Consider the following 10,378-nt stretch of genomic DNA (forward strand, 5'->3'; position numbering starts at 1 on the left):
TCTTCTGGGGGATTTGGAAGACCTCTGTGCCCATAACCACGAGAAAGCTAAACCTTTCTTCTGGAGACGAGGCGGCTGGAGTTCTAGGAACAGTGACGGTCCAGCTACCTGTCTGAGTGTCTGAACCATCACCGAGAGGTGGTGCCCACCACACACCCGGAACCATAGGGCATATGCCACACCCCTTGCAGGAAGTTTAGGATAAGGACTAAGGGAGGCTGGGTTATGTCCCTACAATCATATCTATAGTCCCAATGACCTGTACCTTAATATGTAGCTGCAGTTGGAAACAGTCGTGTGTGTGTGTGTGTGTGTGTGTGTGTGTGTGTGTGTGACACACACGAACCCATGCAGTGGTGTGTGACCATGTAGAGGTCACACAGGTCAGTGTGTCTTCCAAATTTTTTTTTTAAAGATTTATTTATTATGTATACAGTGTTCTACCTGCATGTATGACTGCACACCAGAAGAGGGCACCAGATCTCATTATAGATGGTTGTGAGCCACCATGTGGTTGCTGGGAATTGAACCTCTGCAAGAGCAGTCAGTGCTCTTAATCTCTGAGCCATCTCTCCAGCCTGTCCACCTTTTTTGAAGCAAGGGCTCTCACTGAACCTGGGACATGTATCATCTGGACTGGCTGGCCAGCATGTCAATGGATCCTCCTGTCTCCACCTCCTGGGCTGGGGTTACAAGACACCATGGCCACACCCAGCTTTTCATGTGGTACTGAGATGGGGACAGATGCCCTTATGTGTGTGCAGGAGCCTCTCTGCACGGCCTCACATGGCCTTTAAAGAGGCAACAGGTAAATTAGGCCAGTGGGTTGAGCCCTAACCTAGTAGGACTTGGGTTCTTTTTTTTTTTTTTTAAACATTTATTTATTTATTATAAATAGTGTTCTGCCTACATGCATGCTTGCAGGCCAGAAGAGGGCACCAGATCTCATAACAGATGGTTGTAAGCCACCGTGTGGTTGCTGGGAATTGAACTCAGGACCTCTGGAAGAACAGCCAGTACTCTTAACCTCTGAGCCATCTCTCCAGCCCCGGACTTGGGTTCTTATATGAAGAGATCAGGACACAAAAATCCGTCCCATGAGGGAACAGGGAGAGGTGACCATCTACAAGCCAAGGAGAGGTGTGGCAGAAGAGGGCCAGTTGGCCCCTGACCCGGGGCTTCCAGCTTCAAGAGCACCTGGGACGACACATGGCAGCTGAGTTGACTGTGGTCTGCCAGGCTTCCCACTCTCAGCTTCTAGGCCCTGCTGAGTGGCCTCCTGGCTTCCCATTTCTCTTTGAATAAACACAGGCAGGGTCTCAGGTCCTTGTCTATGATGACCAGCAGGGCTAAGTAACCCAGAGGGTGAGTATGAAGATGACAGAAGCAGAGAGGTAGAGGAAATACCACACCATTTGTTGTTCTTAGCTCAAAGTCTTGGAGCTTGGGAAATTATCCACTGGTTCTTGGATGGCCCACACCTGTGGCTACAGCAAGATGGCACCGACTGCTGCCACTGAGAGAGGGTGACGCTAAGGCTGGGACTCCTGCCTCCTCACTTGGAGCAGGTCTGTGCATTTCCAACCAGCTCTTAGGTGACGTCACTCACTGGGCACGTTCATTGTCGCAGCAGCAAGGCCGTGGGTCCCTCACTCAAAGGCCCTCCCAAGCTCAGCTGCTCCAGCCCCCCCTCCCCCAGTCTAGACACACATACCTCTTCCACTACAGCAATCAGCTGCTCCACAGGTGTGGGGCTGATGTCCCCATAGAGGAGGTTGGTCTTGTAGTTGTCCTTGGTGATGGTCTCTGGCTTTTTCCTGATAAAGTAAGCTCCTTTGGACTTGAGGGACTCTGGGAAGCCCAGGCAGGGGATGATCAGGCCGGCAGGATTGAGTGTCAACACCAGCACAGGGATTTCTACTTTGTCAAAGAATTCTGTGAACAAGGCCACGTTCTCCTCGGCTCCCATCAGTTTGCCCCACTTGTCGGCCTTGAACTTGAGGATCATAAAAGACACCGTCTCCAGATACTCGATTCTGGGATCCGGCATGATTGTCGTAACCACCTTTCCTTACGCCACAGACCTCTGTAAACAAACAGGTGCCCGCTGGTTTCTGGAGTCCCAGAACCCCACAAATCTCCATCTTAGCCAAGCTGGTGAAAGGGGTTCATTGGCCTTTGTTTCTATCTGTGGTCAGGCTGTTGACAAGCGAGGGGCACCTGTTCCTGCCCCGGTATGGGGTCATCAGGTAAATGGGGTATACTTGTGTTATTGTGACCACAAAATTAAATAAGCTGGAAAAGACAGAGAAGGACATGCGGGTAGGGAGGATGAGAAGAGGAAGTGACCACGTCAGCGTGGGGGTGGGGGATGAGGGCAGATTGAAAAGAAACTGAGGAAGGTTATCCAGGACTGACCCCTGACCTCCATATATGGATATTTGCACCTACACACACACACACACACACACACAAAAAAAAAAAAAAAAAAAAAAAAAAACCAAAACCAAAAACAACAAAACAAAAACAAAAAACAAACAAACAAACAAAAAACCCTTGGGCTCCTTAGGAGCTCTGTGTTTCAGCCTGTTCTAGAACTGGCCATTGCCAATGTCAGCTTTTGCAGGCCACATTGGAAGCACTCAGATGCCAGCCTTTGGCTTGAGCAAAGCCAAGGCTCAAGGCTTCTGAGGTGTTACAGTACACAGGTCCTCAAAGCCGCATCGCACACCAGAGCTGGTGCTCAGTCCCTGCCCCCATCTGAGTGAGAAGTGGAAAGGTGCTGTGTGGTTTCAGTGACCCAGGGCATTCCTAGAGCCCAAGGCTTCTGTGGCAAGGTCAATATAAAGAGAGAGGAAGGGGGAGGGGGAGAGAGCGGTCTGTGAGCCAACCCTCTCTGGTTTGGGGCCTTCTGTGAATGAGGGGAGGAGCCCTGCAGTGATGTCTGGGAGCACACGCGGCTTGCTGGGTGCTCCTGCTGAGCTGGCCCCTCCCAGCACCATGCCATTATTTAAAGCGTAGGCATTGGAACGTGAGTGTTTATTGGAACGTGAGCATTTAAGGGGCCCCCTCTAAGTCTTGTTGATGGTACTACTGTTGATGAGAACATTCTCTGGTTTACTGATTTTGTGGATTTGGGGTTTCACAGATGGTCTCAACTCAAATCTGCAGTGCCATTTCCTGGGGTGCTGGCCAGGAGGTGACAGTTTACAACACTGTCCCATGAAGTGCTTTCCAGGTCCACCAGCCCCTGGGACTGCAGGAGGGGTAGCTGGCAGGCTTGAGGCTGGGCTGGCTCGGGGGCAGCTACAGGGAGGGGGTATCAGAGAGCTGAGTGAGGAAGGAGTGGGGCCCTGCTGGCCTGAACTGACCGTCTCCAAGTGTAGATCAGGGACAGTGTTTGGTGAGTCTGCTGCCCACCCTGTGTGCCAAGGCCCCTCAACTCTTCCAACACCCAACCTGGTTTACAGTTGCTCACCAGATCCACACAAACGTGTGCTTCTGTAGAGAGCAGGAGAGCCCTTTCCCAACGATGTAAGGAAATGGCTTCTGCTCCTCGAGAGGCTCCAACTGCCACAGAACTTCTGGCGTGTCAAGGTACCTGAGACTTCTAGAACCTTCTCTTGGCTACCTAAGTAGCCAGTGGTAGGGCAGCAGATGACTGGCCCACCGTTCACAGAAGCAGGAAAGGTCTGGGCTCTGAGCCTGCCTACAGCAGAAGGTGCTTGCCTTCTCAGGGACAGAGCACTGGATTCAGTTTTACTCTGTAGAATGACTACTAGATGGGACTTACATCTACTTTCTTATTAAGACATTCTATTCTTCCAGATCATATAATTTTATTTTTATATATTTTATTTAAAGTAATATTTATTATTATTATCATCATTATTATTATGGTTTTTCAATACAGGGTTTTTCTGTGTAACAGCTCTGGCTGTCTTGGAATTTGCTGTGTAGACCAGGCTGTCCTTGAACTCACAGAGATCCACCTGCCCCCTGAGTGTTAGGATTAAAGGCATGCAACAACATGCCTGGCTCAATATTTTATTAATTTTTAAGAATTCTGGGCTGGAGAAATGGCTCAGAGTTTAAGAACACTGGCTGCTCTTCCAGAGGACCCAGGTTCAATTCCCAGCACCCACATGGCAGCTCACAACTGTAACTCCAGTTCCAGAGGACCCGACACCCATAGTAAAACACCAATGCATATATAAAAAAAAAGTTTAAAAAACATGTTTGGGGCTGGAGAGATGGCTCAGAAGTTAAGAGCACTGACTGCTCTTCCAGAGGTCCTGAGTTCAATTCCCAGCAACCACATGGTGGCTCACAACCATCTGTAACGAGATCTGGTGCCCTCTACTGGCCTGCAGGCATACATGCAAGCAGAACACTGTATAATAAATAAATAAATCTTTTAAAAAAATATGTTTAAAAAATTCCATGCAATGTATTTTGATCATATTCACCCCCCACTCCTCCCTCCTCCCCCTTTTTCTCCTTGATCCACCCCTTCCCCTCCAATTTTGCTCCCCCTTTCTTTAAACAACCCACGAAATCCAATTTGTGCTTCCCATACACCCTGCATGGGGGCCGTCCACTGGAGTGTGGTCGACTTGCCATGACCACATTCTTAAAGAAAATGGATTTTCTCTTATCCAGAGGGTTAAACACTTTTAGGCGCTCATAGCCGCCCAAGCTGGAAATGCTGTAGTTTTCATACATACTTGCTTCTCTGTCATAAATCAGAAGGTGCGCTGACCCCTGACTCTTGACCGTGCGTGTCCCCGAGTTCTTATTCTGTTGTCTGCTACTATAGCTGAATACCACATGTTGGTTAAATGATAAAGAACGGAAGTTTGGATCAGTAAAATGATTCAGTGGCGCCGGGCGGTGGTGGCGCACGCCTTTAATCCCAGCACTCGGGAGGCAGAGCCAGGCGGATCTCTGTGAGTTCAAGGCCAGCCTGGGCTACCAAGTGAGTTCTAGGAAAGGCGCAAAGCTACACAGAGAAACCCTGTCTCGAAAAACCAAAAAAAAAAAAAAAAAAAATGATTCAGTGGCTAAAAACACCTGCCACACAAGCCCTACCAACTGAATTTGAGCCACATAAGCATGGGAGGGGACTGGCTCCAGAAGGGTGTCCTCTGACCACACATGCTGTGACGCATAAGCCACACCCCATACCATGTATATACACAAAAGTAATAGCAACATTTTTAATTATTAAAAAGCAGAGTGGTGCATTTATTATCTCACTGTCCCAGAGGCTGGAGTCTCACCCTGGTATCCATATCTGCCCAGGCCTTTTTACTGTAGTGTAACGCTGCTGTACTAGGGACCGACTCCAACATATGAAATTTGAAATCAATTCCAATACATTAAATTTTCTTAAATTAGAATTAAAATTTTAATTTTATCAAAAACATAGCAGTTGTGTTGTAGTTCAGAAACCATATTGTCTTAATGACGGGACCAGGTAGTTTGCATCTCTATAAATGGTCATTAGTTGTCCCCACCACATTCATTCTCATGTTTTCTTCCTGCAGTGTGGAGTTCCTCCACCACTGGTCACTTCCTGCCTCTTGTGGCATCTCCTGGAAGGGCATTCCTGGCACTCAGGGTCCCCCAAAGCAGGAACAAGACCAGGATGCTGGCTGTCACCACAGCTCTGCTGTACTAGAGCTGCCAGCCACAAGCTAAGCAAGAAAAAGAAATAAGAGGGGTTCACATGAGGGTGAACCAACCCTCCCTTCACAGCAACACCGTCCTGTCTGTAGGAAATCCCGAGAAGCCCTAAGTTCAAACAAACAAACAAACAACTAAGCAGGACTAACAAGTTCTGTGAGTCACCCAGATGTAAGGTTTTAATTTATGTACTTCAAATGGTATCTCGCTATGTTATGCAGGCTGGCCTCCAACTCCTGTGCCTAAGTGATCCTAAGCAGCTGGGGTTGAAGACGTGCCACCATGGCCAGCTAGATTCAAGATTGATGTCTAAAAAGCCAATATATTTTTATATGCTAGCAATGAACACCATGACAATGAATTTAGAAAACAACTCTGATCTGGCTTCCTCACTATACCCTAGACCAGCCCTTGGGAAGGGGGAAAGGGGGAGGTGACAGTTTGATGACTTAGCCCAGAAGGTATTCATCATGACCCTCTGTTCACACTCTCTTGAGCCATGCTTAGTTACATGGCTACCACTAGCTGCATGGGAAGCTGGAAGATGTAGTTTCTAGCTGCAAAGGAAGCTGGAAGATGTAGTTTCTAGCTGCAAGGGAAGCTGGTAGCTGTAGTTTCTAGCTGGCATCTGTTAAGATTCTGTACATGTGCAGCTCGGGGTCTTGTGTCTTACATCATCAGGGGGCACTGGTGATTACATGGTCATGCAATCTGCATCTCAAAAAGCCAGACATGGACCCCCATCCTCTCTCTGTGTTCTCTGTTCTCTCTCTCTCTGCTCTGCTCCCTGCTTCCCTCCCCCACCAGGCCTGGCTCTCCTCTCTTTCCCTCCCCCCTTTTTCCCTCCTAATAAAGCTCTAAAAACTAACAGTGGGTTCTGCTGTTGCTCATGACTTTTCTACTGGTAACCAGTGCCGCCACCAGCACCATTTACTTATCATTTGGTGCCGTGACTCAGATCTTGCATAGGAAATTCTGTGTACTCGGCATCCAGGGCTGAATGTTGTCGGAAGCCTATAATGAGGACCTGCAACTGCCCGCTATGCATTTGCCCATCCCACCGCCACTGCTGCCACCACACATGTGATTGGTGAGTCCCCTGCCATTTCCCGCGGGTGCAGCCTGAGCTATATTACTCATGCCAGACCCAGGTCCTCGGCTGCATACCAAGACACATTCTTTCTTGACTAAGTATAGGATGCTGTCCAGCCCCTGGGGAGGGGGGTCTTCCAGTACATATGCCCCAGCTTTTACCCCTATCGTGATTACAGTTCGGGTAACCTGTGCTGTTAATGCTGATTCACAGACTACCTATTCTCAAGGATGTTTGAAATAAGAGCCTGGGATCCCGTTGGTTATTTTAATTTTTTATTTTTCTCTCTTGGTACTTGCTGCATCCATGAAACATAGGGGCAGATACCAGTAAATTCAGCCGCATAATGGCTTCACGGGAATTATCTAACTTCTGCCAGAGAACAGGCAAATGAAAAGCTTTCTACTGAAGCTCTGACCCGTTCTCCTTCTCCATCCCTGATTCTTTCCCTGGCACGTGCAACCACTGCTGTCTGTCTGACTTCCGCTTCCGCTCTCCAGAATTGGGCGGGCTTTAACTCACCATAACTCTTTAACTCCTCCCATTCAGTCTCAAGCTGACCTGAGAAGCACAGACGGTGGGTCTGAAAGCAGGCTAGGATCCATGCAAATAAGTTTACAGTAATCGGGATGGCTCTTAAGCCAGATATCAGTTTATAGCCTGCCTCCTGGCAGGTCTTCCTAAGGCTGTCCCCAAGCCAGCAGACATCAAGAAAGAAAAAAAAAATCAAGCCCCTAAGGCCGTGGGCAGTTAGGGCAGAACTGCCTAAAACTGTCTGGCAAGAGTAGCCGGATACTCAGCAGAGGGTCCTAGACCTACTCTGCTCCCTCTTTCTGTGAGGATTGTCGAACAATAAGCCTAGCTGTGATGATCCTCTGTGAGCAGGCACGGCTGGCTGAAGCTGACTGTTCTGCTTGGGCAATAGTGCGGGTCCTCATCCACACACAAAATAAAAAATAAAAGACACCAAAGCCCACCTGGGGCGGGGAGCACACCAAGGCCTTTCACCCATGGCACCAGGGCTGTGCTTGGCACTGACTCCTGACGGCATGGAGGTTGCCCTGCCTGCTCCAGTGCTTTGTCTGAGAGGGAGTGAGGGCCTCTGGCTTTCCATGTCGACATGCAGCCTGCATCACAGCAGGCTGACAGAAGAGGCCAGGGCAGCATGTGTGAAGCTGCACCGTCGCTTGCCTAACTGGAGCTGGACTGGCAGAGCGATGGTGTTCTTGTGCCAGGGCCACCAGCTGAGGAATCCATCCTCCTCCTTCCGTATGGGCGGAGCAGACAGGAGATGAAAGGCTCTGTTCATCTGAATCCCCTCCCCTCCTGAAGGGAACTAGGAAGGCAGACCCATTAAAGATTTACCCACCATTAACTCAGATTGAAGAGCCGTGCCCTGCCGGGGTGTTTATAGTGCAACAGAGGCCTGGGAGGAAGAAGGCAGGGGCTGGGGACTTGGGGGTGACCATCTGTGTCTGTCAGGCTCCCCTGCATCTGCCTTGGCCAGCTGACATGTCCCCACGCTGAGTTCCCAGCAGAGGACAGGAAGTGCCGACTTGTCTCCCCGCCTGAGGTGTCCTTGCCCACGCTCTCAGCAGCCAGGCAGCCTAGAGGGACAGTTCACGGCAGGACAGTGTGACCTGGGGGAACCTCCAACCCAGCAGGTACCCAGGATCACAGCCTGCTGTGCTTCTGCAGTCCTGGGGACTTTTCCTCATTTGGGGTCTCTACAGGCAGTCTCTGAAATGGGTCGGCTTTATTTACTTTTCTAGTTGCTTTGATCAAGAGTCTGATAAGGAAGGGGTTATTTGTGCTCACAGCTTGAGGGTCAGTCTTCATGGTGGGGAAGGCAGCAGCGGAACAGGGGCACGAGGTAGCTAGCCACACTGCACCTGCAGTCAGGAAGCAGAACCGGCAAGGAGGCCGGGCGACTAGGCTGTAAAAACCGTCAAGGCCCACCTGCATAACCCACTTCCCCAAGCGAGGCTCCACCTCCCGAAGGCTGCACAGCCTTCTAAAACAGCTCCATCAGATGGTGACCAGGTGTTCAAATACAGAAGCCGGTGAGGGACATTTCACATTCAAACTTCACGGGGACGACAGCAGGGTTCCATGTCACCCCGCTCTGGCAGGCCCAGGACGAGGCCCTGAAGGGGCCGTAGTCACAGAAGGCTGGGAAAGGAGAGCCTCTGACTACTGCTTAACTACAGGAGCCTGAGCTTGGGGGCCAGGAAGGGTTGTTCCCGGGGATCTGGACAGAGGGTGTCCCTCCCAGGGCACGGCCTGCTCTCAGCAGGTTTAGCACTAGCGTCTCTAGGTCTGTGGGAAGCCCTCGCACTGGGACCCCAGAGACAAGAAACATGGTTGTCACTGTGGCTGCTCTCTCTTGCCAGCTCCCTATCCACGTCTGTGAGAACCAAGGGTTGGCAGATGATGCCCCCTCACTCACTGAGGTCTCAGCGCGGTGCACAGCTCCCCAGCAGAGGCCCAGGCTGTCTCCTCCCTTGGTCACACACTCTCACCTTGTGCCTTGTTTGGTCCAAGTACCATGGGGCCTGCAACCTGCTTTTATTAAATAGAAGCTATTTTGTAATTTTCATTAATTTGCTGGGAATAGAACTCAGATCAAGACCTCTATCCTTAGGGATGTGGTGGCACACGTCTTTAATCCCAGCACTTGGGAGGCAGAGCCCGGCGGATCTCTGTGAGTTTGAGGCCAGCCTAGTCTACAGAGTGAGTTCCAGGACAGCCAGGGCTACACAGAGAAACCTTGTCTCCAAAAAACAAACAAACCAACAACAAACTCTCCCCTCGAGAGGCACCTGAGAAGCTTCCAGAACTAATGGGGTTAGAGAGGCAGAAGCAGAGCTTTCAAACTGTTGTGGGGTTGAAGCGGGAGCTGGCTCACCACAGGTAGCAAGGGGAAGAGCTCACAAGTGTCAGGATGGAAACAGACCTCGGGCTGAAGGAGCAGGGCACACTGAGGGTTTGCAGCTGTCCTGACCGGGCCAGACAGGGCTCTGAGAGGCGAGAGCAGTGTCTGCAGCAGCCGGCGTCCGTGAGGCGCGCCCACTCCCAGCATAAGCAGGGTACTGTTACCTTTTCATACCGTCTTACTTCTGAGGCAGCTAATCACAACAGACTAAACAGTAAGTGACAACGGCTGCTAACGAACCTCCAACTATCTCAAGATTTCCCCAAATCTCCCCTTAACCAAGGGGTTAAATACGAGATAACCAGAGGCTGGAGCGATGCTCAGCCCCTAACCAAGGGGTTAAATGTGAGATAACCAGAGGCTGGAGCGATGCTCAGCCCCTAACCAAGGGGTTAAATACAAGATAACCAGGGGCTGGAGCGATGGCTCAGCAGTTAAGAGCTCTTGTTGCTCTTGCAGAGGACCCGGGTTCGGTTCCCAGCACCCACATGGTGGCTCACAACCATCTGTAATTCTAGTTCCAGGGGATCTGAGACCCTTTCCTGACTTGTGTGGGCACCAGCCATGCACACGGTGCACATGAATGCGTGCTGAACACGCATACACATAGAATAAAGGAATCTAATAGGTTTTTTTTTTTTTTTTTAAATATGAGGTAACCA

At 50.2% G+C, this 10,378-nt stretch overlaps 1 protein-coding gene across 2 annotated transcripts in view; it reads right to left on the reverse strand.

Annotated features, from left to right (window-relative positions):
• Dnah17 (dynein axonemal heavy chain 17) overlaps positions 1–3,593 on the reverse strand; it is a 121,904-nt gene extending 118,311 nt beyond the window's left edge. The window contains exons 1-2 of one of the 2 annotated variants that reach the window (XM_006990266.4): positions 3,479–3,593; positions 1,715–2,086 (exon numbers count right to left, since the gene is read on the reverse strand). In XM_006990266.4, coding sequence (XP_006990328.1) covers positions 1,715–2,050 — 336 coding nt within the window. In that variant the 5' untranslated portion in view covers positions 2,051–2,086; positions 3,479–3,593. Of the gene's footprint in view, positions 1–1,714; positions 2,087–3,459 lie in introns of both variants that reach the window. The other variant, XM_076543834.1, reaches the window with a different exon arrangement.
• Between the last annotated feature and the right edge of the window lie 6,785 nt (positions 3,594–10,378).

This window comes from Peromyscus maniculatus, chromosome 8 (assembly GCF_049852395.1).
Source record: "Peromyscus maniculatus bairdii isolate BWxNUB_F1_BW_parent chromosome 8, HU_Pman_BW_mat_3.1, whole genome shotgun sequence".
In the NCBI taxonomy this organism is placed as follows: domain Eukaryota; kingdom Metazoa; phylum Chordata; class Mammalia; order Rodentia; family Cricetidae; genus Peromyscus; species Peromyscus maniculatus.